Source organism: Eleutherodactylus coqui, chromosome 2, assembly GCF_035609145.1.
Source record: "Eleutherodactylus coqui strain aEleCoq1 chromosome 2, aEleCoq1.hap1, whole genome shotgun sequence".
In the NCBI taxonomy this organism is placed as follows: Eukaryota; Metazoa; Chordata; class Amphibia; order Anura; family Eleutherodactylidae; genus Eleutherodactylus; species Eleutherodactylus coqui.
Window position 1 is genome coordinate 133,773,512 of NC_089838.1, and position 16,093 is coordinate 133,789,604.

The 16,093-nt window shown below is 43.2% G+C and overlaps 1 protein-coding gene across 1 annotated transcript in view; it reads right to left on the reverse strand.

The window, feature by feature from the left end:
- Positions 1 to 3,142: 3,142 nt before the first annotated feature.
- The window catches only part of TBK1 (TANK binding kinase 1), a 29,559-nt gene continuing 16,608 nt past the window's right edge, over positions 3,143 to 16,093 (reverse strand). Inside the window, exons 12-21 of the mRNA XM_066591583.1 lie at positions 14,796 to 14,897; positions 14,545 to 14,611; positions 11,958 to 12,079; positions 11,430 to 11,506; positions 10,767 to 10,806; positions 9,145 to 9,246; positions 8,962 to 9,058; positions 7,710 to 7,816; positions 4,306 to 4,377; positions 3,143 to 3,493 (exon numbers count right to left, since the gene is read on the reverse strand). Of these exons, the coding sequence (XP_066447680.1) occupies positions 3,442 to 3,493; positions 4,306 to 4,377; positions 7,710 to 7,816; positions 8,962 to 9,058; positions 9,145 to 9,246; positions 10,767 to 10,806; positions 11,430 to 11,506; positions 11,958 to 12,079; positions 14,545 to 14,611; positions 14,796 to 14,897 (838 nt within the window). The 3' untranslated portion in view covers positions 3,143 to 3,441. The remainder of the gene's footprint in view (positions 3,494 to 4,305; positions 4,378 to 7,709; positions 7,817 to 8,961; positions 9,059 to 9,144; positions 9,247 to 10,766; positions 10,807 to 11,429; positions 11,507 to 11,957; positions 12,080 to 14,544; positions 14,612 to 14,795; positions 14,898 to 16,093) is intronic.

Here is a 16,093-nt window from a genome sequence, read left to right on the forward strand (position 1 = left end):
ATCTTCAAATGGAAGGGCTAATTTGTTTGAAATTTTTGCTACTGATGCATCAATTTTTGGGTCCTTACCTCAATCTGCCACCTCCTCCTCCTCAAAGGGATACTTCTGTTTTACAGCCCTAGAAACATAGAATCTTCCATATAATCAAGGATTATATATCTGCCTGTAGTGGAAAAACCTTAAAGCGTCTTGACCTAACGCTATCAAATATTTGATCCTGAACGGAGCGGTATTGTTTAGTTTCTTCCAAATTCATTGGGGGGGGGGGGGGGGGGATGAAGGAGCATGAACTGAGCTCCCGCCCCCTCTCTGCCTCCTCTCCGCCCCTCTGCACTATTTGCAATGAAAGGAGGCGGGCTGGGCTAAGTTCCGCGAATTAGCCCCGCCCCCATCCTGCCTCTTCCCATTGCAAATAGTGCAGAGGGGCGGAGAGGAGGCAGAGAGGGGGCGGGAGCTCAGTTCCTGCTCCTGGCTCTTCCATCCCCCCCCCCCCTGCAGATGAGGACGACGTATATCGGCTCGGCGTGAAAACCGAGCCGATATACATTCGTTCGTATGAATGCAGCCTGAAAGAGTGGTTTACCAGCTAGTTCAGCTTCAGAAGATGACTCATAAGAGGCTTCTCTCTCCTCAATTAAGGCTGATCCACTGGAAATCAGAAACATTTATAGGAGGAGATTTAAGGCAAGGAGATTTAACCCCCGAGGTGCTGGGAAGAGATCTTTTAAAAACTTGCACAGAGCTATGCACCTCTGTATTTACAATTTCCTTAATAATTGAATTAAAGATGGAGATTCATCAGCTACTACTTTATCCAAACAAAGCTGACATCTCTAGTACAGGCAGCATAAGCAGAAGGGAGTTTTTTATTTTACACAAAGCACATTGTCTATTCTCAGATTTGCTCAAAGCCTTATTCGGAATACCCCTAGAACCCTGTAACAAAACCAAAACATTTTGATGAACAAAGGGAACTTGAGTAAAAGATGTCCTGGGGAATGTCCCCTCTTACTCCATCGGATTACCATGCTGGTTTCCTGGACTGTTACCGGGTGTTCACGGCACGGATGGCCATTCTCCCTTGTTCTGCACAGTGTGGGTATTGGTCTAAGGCTGGGTTCTCACTGAGAATAAATCCCGCGGAATGACCACAGCCGGACGGCACGGAAATACCCTGAGATTTCGGCGGTTGAAATGCAGCTCCTAAACTTGCACGGGTTTTGAAGCGGCTTCGCCACCTGCATTCCGCTGCAGCCATCTCTCTCCATAGAGAGGAGAGAGGCTGCAGGGCAGACTGCGCCAAAATTGACATGCCGCGGCTATGATTTCCACGTGGCATGCCAATTTCAGTGCGTGCTTGGCCGCTACGGCTTTCCGCAGCGTGTGGACGAGATTTTTGCAAATCCCATCCACTTTGCTGCTTTATCCCGGGATCTAAAAAAAATTTAAAAAAAACGCTGGCAGAATTTCCACGCAGAAAGTCTGTGGCAATTCCGCCTGTGGGAACCGAGCCCAAGAGTGCATTCTAACACACCAACCCGCCACCTGGGACTCTGCCGAAGAAATACACGCCATATATTCCCCATCCCCCCCTTGGAAAATAACAATGTTGGGAAACATCTGAAATGTAGGGCAGCATTAAAAACTAATGTGTGTGTGATTTATACCCATAAACAGCTGTGCATAAACATGACACAAAGACCTTTCATAACTGGAATTTTTGAAAATTTGCTTCACAGCTAGAATACCCCTTGAAGTCCTGAAAACCCCTTCAAGTCATCTATAGAACCCTTTCATTTTGTAAGTCATTGGAGGTGCAATGCTATATTTTCACATATTCATGGCATATCTGGATTATTACTGAATAATGGAAAAAGTTACTCTGGATGCATGTACAGCTTAAAACAGAGGCGATATCCTGCTGCCACAATTTCATCACCAACACCAGGGCCTTGTGACCGCTACAGCCAATCTCAGGCTCGCTACAACCAGTGCTGGCTGCAATCGTCAGGAAGTCATCACTGCAGAAGGAAGGATTGCTAAGCAGCAGGGGAGTGCGCACTGTTGGAACAGGGGTGAAGCGGGACTGGATGAGGGGAGTGTGGCTTTAGTATGTGTTGCCAGCACTCTGATTTGCTTTTACAAACTTTTTTTTCTTTCTGGGTGACCGCTTTACTCTTCAGTACTTAAAAGTACAACTTAGAATTTTACTTGTAATGAAATTACAGTATTAGGAAAAATATATTGTAAATCTACATATTAGAAATCACTACACCTTGCACACCTTCCTACACCCAATAGTTTCCAGATATGAACTAACAATGATGGTTCTCTGGCGACCTTCGAAAAATTCACCCCACCTTTATTTCTTGACCCAATTGGTTTAAAAGTGAGATTTTTATATAAATTCTAGTAACGAACAAATGTGCAAAGTTTTTTTCTATTAGGAGGAATGCAGTGCAGCATTCAGTGGCAGCCACCCTTGATGCCATATGATAACAGTACTTGCCAGTTAGAAAGAATTGCTAGCAGCCTTTATGTACATCCTCTGTACAAATTGTGATAGCAGAATGCGTAGATGCCCCTATTCATTTATTGCAGCAGCGTGGTGACAATGAGGGAGCTAGTCATGGTATATGTCATGTATTATTCGGAGTACAGTAAATATCCACTAAAAGTTGGCCATACGCCTACTGGAGAACCAGAGCATCAGGCACTCTCCTTCCCATGATGATTCTGGGTTCCATTTATTTATATGGAATTGGTACTGTAATTAGCCAGACCCCATCTTCTTGTAAGCACCGCCGTATGCCTAGATCCTCTGTCACTACTACTCCCTGCACACAGGGACACAGGCATGTCACATAACATAAGAGTTTATGAGTGCTAGAGACATGTAAAAGGGACAAAAAGAACAAAAAGCAGGAAGAAGAGGAGCTGGGACACTTCCCTATGGCCGCTGAAAGTTTTTATGAAGGGCACCCAGAAGCTATAGGAGAAACAAGGTGGGCATCCACTACTCAGTTTTGCTAAGAGGTTGTCTTTCGTGTAACCAATGAAAGTAAGTGGTGTTTTCCAGCAGACATATCCTATTGGCACCACCCGGACCGTAGAAAACATAATAGATGAATATGAAGCAGACTTAAGTAAAATAATTATACTAAATGTTTTAATTAAAACAGTCATTAACTTTAGATGCATTATTAATAGATTTTCTGTACACTATTCCACTGAGAGTTACAGTACTTGGAGTTCAGGAAACTGGACAACAGCAACTGTATTATAATCAAAATAAACCCAAACATTGCCATATATTCACATTATAGTACATATATACATACATCTCTGGCACTGAAATTACAGATAAGGAAGCAGGCAAGGGTTAAGGTCCAATGAAATGCCACGAGGCAAGTTCTTATTTGGAAGGTGCGGAGCTGCAAACTAAATGCAATCCACATTCCGAAATCCACCATCCATGGTCAGAGCCCCAAATCTGTGAGAGAGGATAAAGCAAAGACGACATCAGCAAACTAGAAATACAGGACTGTGATCGAGGAAATACAAAACGGTATTTCTAGCCACGTAAAGGAACGGCAATGTATTATATATGATGTAAAACATAAAAAGGATTGTTTAATATGTCCATTATATTTATCATCTACAGCACAGTGACGGGTGTACACTCCACCGATGTCAGCTCTGCAGACAACACACATACTGTCCATTATATTGATCATCTACAGCACAGTGACGAGTGTACACTCAGCTGATGTCAGCTCTGCAGACAACACACATACTGTACACTTGAATGATGCTCCAGTCACACTTGCCCTCACTGTGGCCATTCGGTGAGGAGTAACAAGGACTAGGGAACCCATTTCTAGTGATCATTACGGATTGAAGCAATCGTACATTTATCACCTATACTATGCATATCGGGAGGTGATAAGCGTCCTTTGTGGATAAACCGCTCTAATATGTGCAAACATAGAATTGGAGGATGGAGATCTCATTAAGTGAATTGTGATGTGAATGTGCAGGGCTCCCTGTAAAGTCCAGACTGCTGGCAATGAAATATTTGCAAAGCTGTACAGCAAATGACACACATTTCTAAGCGACATACATCAAAGCGTAGGATGCACAGCTAAAGATTGCCGTAGCATGACATAGAATAATAATTTGTCTACAGATTGGCATTCAATAGTCAGTTTGCCTGAGGGATGGGAAATCGTCACTTCTGTACCTACTATATAGAACGGACAAAAAAAGGCTTTTTTTCCAACAATAAAGAGGTGGCCCATTTACCTTTCCAAGATGTGGTTATTTTCAGCCAACTCTTTAACAACTCCTTCCATCTCTTCTTTGAGCTTTCGCATTCTGATGGATACATATATATATTTTTTGTTAGGTGGACTACACGTTTGAACAGCAAAGCTGAAACACACCTTGAAGTGTTAGATTATGTACAACTATATGCTGCAAATAAGGAACCCAATTCCCATAATGTGCTGTATCAATTAACCCCTTTATTGGCACGCCCGGAAAATCTCTGGGGTTTGCCGCACTGAAATGTGCTGAAGACTACATAAACCTGCCACTGAAGGGTTAATGGGGCTCCCTACTTTGAGTTAGGGATATAGTTTTAAGTGGAAAGAGAAAAATGTCCCTTTAGTAGCAGATAGCTTCACCCATCTTAGTGGTTGAGGGTAAGGGGTCTATTATACAGCAACTGTTCCCAATTATTGTGCACTGATTGAATGACACTTTGCCTGTTGAGTGCATCTATGCCGACATACAAACGTTGGCTTGTTGGCAGCACATCCACCTGTTTGAAGAGGCAGCTGACTACCATTTGCAATGAAACGGCATCAGAGCAGGAAAGACAAGTGATCGCCTGCACGGAAAATACACGAGTAATGTCATACATAGATGTAAGTAACAAGTCTAAACTATTTGCACTGTTGATCAGTGCTCCTTACTGACAGCTTAGCCATGTAAGAGGAAGCTAAGAGTTTGTGCAAATGCTTGTTAAAATAATGCTATGTGTGCATGAGCAGCAAGCACCCTTCAAGGAGTAAAGGGGAGCGTAGTAAACAAGGGTATATACAGTATAGCTGCATAAGGCAAAGGAGTTCCTATACTAAATGGGAAATTGACCATTTTAGGCTGCTGTGGAAATATCTTAAATAGCATTATACAACAAAACTCAAGAAAATATCCTGAGGTGATTTGTCAAGGACTAGGGGGAAAAAAATGGGTCCACTGTATCTCTAGAAACAGCTGAACATCCATAGCTTGTATTTGGTATTGCAGTTCAACGCTATCCACCTAAATGGGGTTGAGCTGCAATACTAGACACAGCCAAATGACAGATGAGCTCCTGGAAAAACAGCAGACTTAGGCCCAATGTCCGAGGACAGGTTCGATTTGCGGAAGATCCACAAATTAAGCTACCCCTAAGGAAACATGGGCGTCCGCAAACGACAAAGCATGCGGATTTGATTTGCGGACCTTTTGATCCGGAAAAAAAAAAAAAAAAAAATGCAGCGCGCTCCACTTCAGTGCGGATCCCGCACTGGTGGCTTCCATTGAAGTCAATGGAAGCCATCCGATCCACAACCTGTCTGCAATTCTGCAGGAAAGCAGGAGTTAAAAAAAAAAAAAAAAAAAAAAAAAAAAACTCCACTGCGCATGTGCGACAGCCGGCGCTTCCGCACACATCCCAGTGAAGAAAATAAAGAATCAGACTGGTAAGTAGAAGACCCGTAGTGCCTCCAGCTGCTGGGCATGGTCGGATTCCGCTGTGGGCTCCCGCATGCAGAATCCGATCAGCCCCTGGACATGAGGCTTTAGGTCCTGGACAGGCCCCTTTAAGGGTACCTTTGCACTGAGCAACTATTGTTTAGAAAAGGTGATGAAGCATCTGAACAACAGTCATTTGTTTGCTTTTACACAGAGCAAAGCTTGTTCATTAGTAGTTTGCTGAGATATCAAATTTGTTCACAACTCATTCAAATACAAACAATTGTGACTTTACACCAAACAACTTTTGATCTACCAGCGACTTTTTTTTTAGTAAGCTAAAACGAAGTGTCCAGTGACTTATTACTCATCACCCTGTCGGTGGCCATGTTTATATTGAACGACTATTGTTTGATTTTGCTCTTTCAAGTGATTATTCGGCCAATAGTCGTCCCAGGTATCCTTAAACGACTTTTTAACCAAATGTTCACATAGCCAAACCAATCCAGTCTTTGAAACTTTGAAATATTTTTTACATCATAATTAGAGATGAGTGAGCACCAAAATGCTCGGGTGCTCGTTACTCGAGTCGAACTTTCAGTGATGCTCGAGAGTTCGTTTCGAGTAACGAACCCCATTGAAGTCAATGGGTGACTCGAGCATTTTTGTATATCGCCGATGCTCGCTAAGGTTTTCATTTGTGAAAATCTGCAAAACACAAGAAAGTGATGGAAACGACACAGCAACGGATAGGGCAGGCGAGGAGCTACATTTTGGGCTGTATCTCAAGTTCCCAGGTCCCACTATTAAGCCACAATAGCGGCAAGAGTGAGACCCCGTACGCGGGATGAATTGTCGGGAAGGGCTTAAATATATAAGCCCTTCCCTACAATTCATCCAGAAATGTGTAAACATAAAATACACATACACACACACACACACACTTACCTGATCACGGCAGAACGATGTTAGCCCATTGAATTCAATGGAGCCGGCAATACAGCCGACTCCATTGAAAGCAATGGGCTGCCGGCGATCGCGGGATGAATTGTCGGGAAGGGGTTAAATATATAAGCCCTTCCCTGCAATTCATCCAGAAATGTGTAAAACTAAAAAAATATATATATACTTACCTGGTGCCGGCAGACGGAGTTCAGCGCGGCAGGCTGCAGTTCTCCTGAACTGCTCTGAACAGCTGTGAGTAGTATTCAGCAGCCTCTGATTGGCAGCTCTCAGCTGTCCCTGCGCTGAGCCAATCAGAGGCAGCCCTCACTCACCCATTCATGAATTCATGAATGGGTGTGAGTGAGGGATGCCTCTGATTGGTCAGGCTGTGACCAATCAGAGGCCTCTCATTCAGCAGGCGGGGATTTTAAATCCCCGGCTGCTGACTACTACTCACAGCTGTTCAGAGCAGTTCAGGAGAACTGCAGCCTGCCGCGCTGAACTCCGTCTGCCAGGACCAGGTAAGTATATATATTTTTTATTTTTACACATTTCTGGATGAATTGCAGGGAAGGGCTTATATATTTAACCCCTTCCCGACAATTCATCCCGCGATCGCCGGCAGCCCATTGCTTTCAATGGAGTCGGCTGTATTGCCGACTCCATTGAATTCAATGGGCTAACATCGTTCTGCCGGGACCAGGTAAGTATATATATATATTTTTTATTTTTACACATTTCTAGATGAATTGCAGGGAAGGGCTTATATATTTAAGCTCTTCCCGACAATTCATCCCGCGTACGCCGGCAGCCCATTGCTTTCAATAGAGCCGGCTGTATTGCCGGCTCCATTGAATTCAATGGTCAGTGCTCGTTTAATCAAGACGAGTACCGCGTGGTGCTCGTCTCGAGTAACGAGCATCTCGAGCACCCTAATACTCGAACAAGCATCAAGCTCGGACGAGTATGCTCGCTCATCTCTAATCATAATGTAATTCAGTTACACAGCAGAGAACACTCACCCCAGCGTCATCTCCACTAAGGTGTTAGGGCTTGTGTAGATTGGATTTACTGTTGCCTTTATTCCCCCAGGATTAGCAAACATTTTGGGAGGCATGCTTTCTTGATACTGCAGATGAGTAAGATAGCACAAGAAAATAAAAAAACAAAAAACAAACGACAACAATGATAATAAACTTAAATTTCTCGTATTTCATCCATCTACTAACCTGACTAAAAGAGATATTTCCATTGCGGTGTGTGATACTACAGTAACTGCTAGGCAGCACACCCACTGTCTTAGGGTCATATCTGACACTGGTATTTCCTTCACTCCCACTCATGTCACCTCCAGAACCTGCCCCTTGCTCACTATGAAAACAGCTAAAATTCTTATTGCTGCTCTGATTCATTGTCACCTTGACTACTAGAACTCAATACAAACTGTGCGATCCCTACTAAACTTTCCCCTGTCCAATCTATCATGAATGCGGCAGCCACCCTCATCTTTCTGTCCAACGGCTACACCAATGCCTCCACGCTGTGCCAACCATTGCACGGGTTACCCAACCACTTTACAATACACTTTAAACTCACTATTCTTTCTTAAAGCTCTCCACAGTGCAGCACCGTCCTATATCTCTTCCTCACTTTTGTCTACCCCCCTCTGCATTCTGCTAAATGACCTTCCACTACGTTCCTGCTTAACCAGAACCTTCCACTCCCATCTCCAAGTTTTCTCTTCAGCTGCACCAGTTCTTTGGAATACACTACATCGGATCCTCAACTTTGAGGGTGCCCTAAAATGCCATCATTTTAAGCAGGCCAGTTGCATTCCTTGATCTAAATCTTCCCTCTTTACGCCTCTTCTACATTCTTATTTGCAACCTGCCCCTTTCATCCAACATTAAGCCCCACATGCCATGCTATCCCTTTCAAATGTACTTTATCAGTATACATAGACACCAGTTGGTGACCGGCTAATGCAGCTTTATGCGTACTATTCCATTTAGTATAAAAGATGCCTAGACCATTGTGCAGACTCAGCACTTTTACTTTGTGTCAATCCTATTTCCTCATCAAGAGTGAGCTCTTGCAATCAGTTACACTATAATAATCAAATTGTGTGTTCATGTAATCTCCAATTTATAGATTGCTGCAAAATATGTTGGCGCTATATAAAAAGAGATCATCAATTCAAGAGTGTACAATGATAAAGAATGCGTTATACTAAACTAAGTGTTTAAAGGTGAAGTCACCATAGTGCATACACACCTCATTAATATAATGCTGACACTTTGAAACTTCTTCCGCAATGTCAAAACACTGACTTTTGAGTGTAAACAGCTGTTTCCTTAAGAGCATCATCTTCCTGGGAGGAAAAACGTTCAAGAAGATTAAAAAATATAATAAAACAAGCTCTAGTAAGTAAACAGCAAGGCGGTGAGTTACACCTACCTCATCCACTCCTGGGCTTTGCTGCGGAGTCCTTCATACTTGCTAACGCATTCATCCTTGAACAACGTGTGGGCCTTTGTTGCATGAATGCACAGTTTCTGCCTGCACAATAACGAGATTGATAGGAATAGTCTGGCATTGCCATTACTACCATAGTACACATATATTATATAAATAAAACATATCTAATACAAAATGGACAATTGAGAGAGTCGACCGCCCAGCAATGCCGGTGACATAGAAATGTACTCCGGACGTACTCAGATACTTATTTATACACCAGTCGTTGGGATGTTCAAAACCAGTGGATCATGGCTCTTCCATCCTCCCCCCCTGCAGACAATGACACCGTATATCGGCTTGGCGTGAAAACCGAGCCGATATACGGTCGTCTGAATCCACCCTAAGTTAGTATAACTTTGTGCGCAAGTCTTTTCACATACATGATCCACTGGTTCCCGGGCTCCAGGTGTCTCCCAGAACCTTTCATTTTTGGATAAAAGGCACTAACAGGATGATGACATCATACATCCTTGTCTTTTGGGGCGGTCCACCGAGTTTAGAGACACCTGCTAGACTTCTGGCGCACTCTCTATTTCAGGGATAGGAATTTTAATTAGCTGCCCTCTTAACTGCTTGGACTATATTTTATTCTCTCACCCCCCCTCCTGGACAGGTTCCCCGAGGCAAGCATTGAACCCATTCTCTTCTCAGATCATGCAATGGTATGGACCTCCATGAATTGGTGACATTTTGTCAAACCTGATTTGCCAGGCAGATATCCGCTCCTCAAACCAATGACTTCCTAACCTCCTATGACACAGACTCTACTCGTCCTCTCAAATAATGGGAGGCTCTTAAAGCGTCCTGCGTGATAGACTAATTTCCCATAGCAGTAGACTTTTCAAAAAAATTATATCTGGGAACTTAGACAAATAGTTTGCCAAACTATCCAACTGTGTAAACACTACACACAGATACTTACCTGGAGCTATGAGAAACTACTGTAGGTAGAACCTTCACTGTCATCTAGATCACAATAATGGATGTGCTAAGGGCAGACTTAATACTATGAGCCTGGACACAAAAGTGGCAAACCTAATGGAAGCAAACTGAAAGCTTTCTGTTTTCTTATTAAAAACCCAATGAAATGAATGGGATAAAAAGGAAGCATTTAATTCTACTTCTCTATTCTAAAAACACAACAGAGACCGAATGCAGGTGTGAAAGTACCCTAACAGAGAGAACGTCACTTGGCAGCAAGTTAGGCGGTCGTCGCCAGCACTTTAGAAGGACTTTCTGCATAAAACATTGTTTTATATAAATAAATAGCAATTTTGCTACCATGTTTCCCCTGAAAATAAGACCTAGCATGATGTTTAAATAGTGTCCAGGCAGCTATACATGTAAAGAAATATTTAGAAGCAAAAATTAATATAAGACCCTGTCTTATTTTCGGGGGAAACCGGTAGTTATCAGACTGACTAGCAAATAAACACAAATGGTTTGAAAAGTTAGTGACCTTTTAACTAATTACTAGTCATGCAGATATTGGTTTGCTGTGATAGGAAAAACTGAAAGACTGTTCAAAAGTCATGACAGTCCAAGGTTTTAAGACTTACTTGTCAAACTTGTGTATTTGTTCTTCATTGTAGGATAGCCCTGCAAATAATCAGAGAGACATTTGAAGAAACTGGAATGAGAATACTCCGTTACTTAACCCCTGAACCATCTTTAAAATTTGTAGATTTTTAATTGATGTTGCAAGTAAATATAGTTGGAGCATAACTTAAATGTACCAAGAATCGCTTGTCTGCAGTTTGGGGTTCATTTATTGGCATCTTGCTTAATAGATATGAGGGTTTGAATAACCCCTGAATATAATAGAGCTTTAAACCTAAAGATCTATGGATACTGCACACCAAGGATCAATAGGTGTTTGTATGGATGAGTAGAGGCCCTATCATTTTAAATACGCCCTGTGGCGTGTTTTAGCTGGAAACTAATAAAGTACATACACTTCAACCTGCTCTAGCTTTAAGTAGAGAAGTGATCCTAGTCTTTTTTTTTTATTAAGCCAAGATTTTTGGCTCTAGATGGAGTGGCCTTTAGAGTAGCAGCTTCCTCCGTAGTCACATTGCCCGACCTGTGTTTGGGCTCAACTCTCCTTTTATCTGAGCCCAAGCATATTACATATATATTTTAATGTGAAGAGAATGGAAAGCATAAAAATAGACAAGATTTTCAGAGAAAAGGCAATTTAAAATTCAGAAAAGCAGACTCACTGCGTTGCGCCTTATCCTTCTTGAACTGACAGCTGATTTCAGTTATCAAGCTGAGCAAAACCTGCATCTTTTCCACACTACAAAGGACAAAACTTAACTCATTAGTGGCTCAGTTCTTTCCAGTTTGTAGGCAATAACAGATATATAAAGAAAAGCAGGATGCTACGGTATGATCACATAACAGCATCCAGTACAGATCTTTCCGTTTCTAAAACCGTAGCAGAAATCTGTGTCCAAGCCAAAAATCTCTGACCAATTTTTTGCCCTGAGTGGGCAAAGTCCAAGTCCGGATCAACGTTAAAAAGTGTCACGTCACTTTATGTGGATCTGCGCGAAACCGCAGCAGAAATTCTAAACATTGATTTTACCAGTTCACAGGGCTAAGTCTGCACGCGGAGCCGCAGCAAAAATTCTTAACCACACATTTTGTCAGGGTTTTAAAGAGGGAATCCGGGCTGAAAAATCTTGGCAGATTCCACTTGTGAACATACCCTTAAACATAACACAATGTGCTGCTGATAGACTTACTTTCTGTCATTGGGGCGTGTGCCTTCAACATTGATCCAGGAGTCAGTAAGACCACCCCCAGGAGACAGTTCATTTTTAATTTCACGCAGTGATGTTTCCAGATTTTGCTGAGAACTCGAAAGCTGAAAAATAGAATTAATCGAAATTGATTATTTCGCCCCTTGGAAGCCCTGCGATTCTATTTTTAGTCAGAATCACAAAATTCTTTTTATATTTTTGGAGAGAGCCCATATATAAATAAATAGTTTCCCCATAGATCTTTCAGCTCAGCCCCAGCAGCATTAGGACGCTGCATCTGCACAATTTTCATAGGATAGAGGATGTGCATTCTGCCCACCCCTTCTGCAAGGAAGCTCCCCCTACTCCACTGCCGTGGCTCTGTCACCACCTCCAGGCAGCTGTGAAGGTATGGCCAGTGTATGCAGAGGGGACTGGAGGAGAGAGGAACGGGGCACCGGCTCAGCAGCATACTGCAAGATTGGTACGAATACCGCAGCCATTTGGCCCTTCATTCCGTCAGTGTCCCTGACAGCTGGGCAACACTTTAGTAATCAGCGGGATCAGTAAATGCGCGAGGAAGGTCGCGTTAGTTGATTTCTGAGCACATTTGTAAGTGTGAAATCAACTAATGCGACAGATGCCCTGCATATTTACCCAGCTTTAGGCCGGCTTCACACGGCCGTGACGGGCTCCGTCACGGCGCCCCCTAGACCCCAATACTTACCTCTGGATTTGGCGTCCTACGTCCCGCATGACGCTTCGGCGCGCATGCGCAATAGAGCGCGTGCCGCGTCGTATGACACGCCCACAGTGTCACATGACGCGCTGGCCGCGTCATATGACGCGGCTGGCGGTAAGCGGAGAAGCGGTTTCACGCTATCTTCGGCTGTGCTACAGTGGAAGATAGCGTGACGGATGGCTTCCATTGACTGCAATGGAAGCCGTCCGCGCGTACATCCGCGGCAAATAGAGCATGTGGGATTCCGCACCGTAAGCATTGTGCTATTAGGTTCAATAGAAACTAATAGCTGCGGGCAATGCAGCGGTATTTCGCGTCGGAAATCCGTCCGTGGGAAGGAGCCCTTAGGTTAAGTATACATTGTGCAATAGAGAACTCGTAATGAACCTTCCACTAATTCTGTATTGCACCAATGCTTACCTGCCATCTGTTACATTTACAGGCTGTGAAAGGTTTATCTATGACTGGTAAATGTGCAGCGCGCCCGTACATGTTTTCTTGTAAGAAATCAACTGATGCAACAGCCACCTGCATATTTACTCATCACTGATACGGTATGTTAGATCGCTGGCCCAGTAAACAGTGACACTACTCAGCGATTGAGCACGGGGTCCGACTCCTACTTTATCACCAGATTTTTTTTTTCTTTACAGTACTCTGTTTGGTTGGCCTCTCCAATCACATCTCCAAGTCCCCCTTGGGGGACAAAGGAAAAAAAAAAAACACTTCTTTTTTTCATGTTTCAAAGAGGAGAGTGATGGTTCAAGCATCAGTCATGTGATTCAAAAGACAGATGGTCCCGATAACACACTTCTAATAATCCCCTAAATCATCCTCTGTAAGTACCTTAATGCGTACCTTCACAAGAAAATATGAACTTCACGGTGCTCTTAGATCCTCATGTACAGTAGCCCTGTGGAGGGGTTTTTCCTTTCAAAGTACATCTGAACAGTCTTACTATTTTCTGCTGAACTCCAGTTCTGGTCACACCGTCTACCAGCTCATACTACAGTCCCCACTCGCCCTCACGCTACTTGCTTCATACTAGGAGTTTGTTATCTAGCACTTTTCCACCAAAGGTAGCTTGTAATTCACTGTTAGTGCAACACACTAAAGCTCACGTTAGCGGTTTTATTTATCAAGTGTTCTATCACGCTCTCATTAGGGAGGATTTAAAGGGCCACAGTCATACAAATCTCCTATTCTGTCTTATATATTTATACACATTAAAACTCATGTTCACGGGTGGGTTGGACTCCACATGCGGGAGCCCGCAATGGAATCCGCCCTTGCCCGCAACTGGCCACCCTGGGTACCTGTCCGGGTCTGTACTGTGGATGTGGCTGGCGCACATGTGCAGTACCTTTTTTTCTTTTAAACACCTGCTTTCCCGCAGAATCTGCGACCCATCCACAATGTCAAATGACCCATCCACAATGTCAAATGCAGCTGGGCCGCGGATCAGACAGCTTCCATTGACTTCAATGGAAGTCATCTGTGTGGGAACCACACTAAAATGGAGCATGCTGCAATTTGTTTTCTGCATGCGGAATCCGAAAAACAAATCCGCATGTCAAAATTCAAGTGCGGACGCCCATGACTCCCAATGGGCAGCTTGAACTGCGGATTCCGCAATTCAAAACCGCCCATGGACAATTGGCCTTACGCATATAGCCTGCAAGTAAATGTAGCTAAAAAACAGCAGAGAACTTACATTTTAATTCTTTATTACAAATGTGTAGACACCAAGGTGCAGATCCTGAGAGATCTGTAAGTGGTTACCTGGATGCATGCTGTAAAATAAGGATCAATGTATGTGCCTTTTATCGTGTGATGGGAAAGACTCACCCGTAGCAGTTTGGAATGTATTTCATATATTTCTGACTCTACGCTCATCTGCATCACGTGTTCATATCTGAAATTACAAATGACAAACCTTTCAGCTGGAAACCAGATTAAATCTTTGGCATAAATGTCTGGAAATAAAATGGTACTAATGAGATCCGGTGGAAATCTTTCAGTTGCAGTGCCTATTTAATCTACAGAACACAGACGACTGACTTTGAACTGCACTTCAGAATTAGAGTTTCAGAACTTACGTCTTGAGGTCTTTTTCAATAGTTCTGTTGCAGAAGTTAAATTTCAGAGTGACTTCTGTATTCTTGTGAACAGTCTCATTATACTCGTCCCTCATTACTTCACTGAAAAAGACGACACCATTTAAAAGTGCTCTCTACTGGATAGCAAGGAAAGCAGAAGAACCAGCAGCTAGTATACAGAAATACACAGGCTGACGGCCTGCCGCTCTGCGGTGCACAGTGTACCTCTTATTAATATATATGGACAACTTTTAAGTCCTGTCATTGATTTTTTTTTCTGTAGTTGCTTCACATTTCCCCTATTGTTATGCAAATCCACAGCAAGCACCCATGTAGATTTCAGGCTATATCTGAAGCAGGAAATATCCAGAGTTTGAATGTGAACCATTGGAAATCATAAAGGAACCAAGCAAACTTTGTACTCACTAATTTAAACATGTCCGCTATGACTCAAAAAGGTGTGTCCCGTCCTATTGGGACATGTGGGCATCACAGAGGTGGTGCTATTCTCAAGGTTGACAACCTGTGTAAATACTTGTGTTTGCTCTAGGGACTCAGTCAGTCCATGTAATACATCAACAAGTCATGTGTGAATGGACGCTATTTATCATGCATCTGAACTGGACATGTATGGCCATACAGGATCACCAGACTTGTTCGTCGTTCAGTTTCCGCAGGCATAAAAATCATCATTGGCTCGTTTGGTTTAAACAGCAATCATTCAGTCCTTGAACAATTCTCATTTGAACGAGCCAACGATGTATCTGTCTGTCTAGACCGGCTACATGAGTGCAAACGAGTTAGCGGTGAGGCCAGTCGCTCGCTCAAAAGAGAACAGGCTCCTCTAAAAGGCCCCTTAGGGTGGCTTCACACAAGAGTGATACTCATTCAGTGGATGGAGGCAGAGCGCACCTGAGATTTCTTCCAGCTGCCCGCCTCCATTCACTGGGAACAGGTGATTGGCTGCCCGTTTACACGGACGGAGAACTACTTTGCTTCAATGAGCGGAGACAAAGCGAACAACTGAGCGACTTTGTTTACACAGGACAACTATCGCTGAAAATCTCGCAAATCGTTGATTTTTCGGCCAATAGCTGCTCCATGTAAACCTACACCTTAGACAGCAGTGTTACTATACTTTGATACGTAGACGCTGCAGAAGACAAACAATGGAACATTTTTAATTAAATCCTACCGGAAAAATGATTGTCAGCCCAAAGTACACGTATTTAAAGTTTAAAAAAAAAAAAAAAGGATTTGCCACCCAAAAGGTGTCTATAGCCTCTAACTACTAAGAC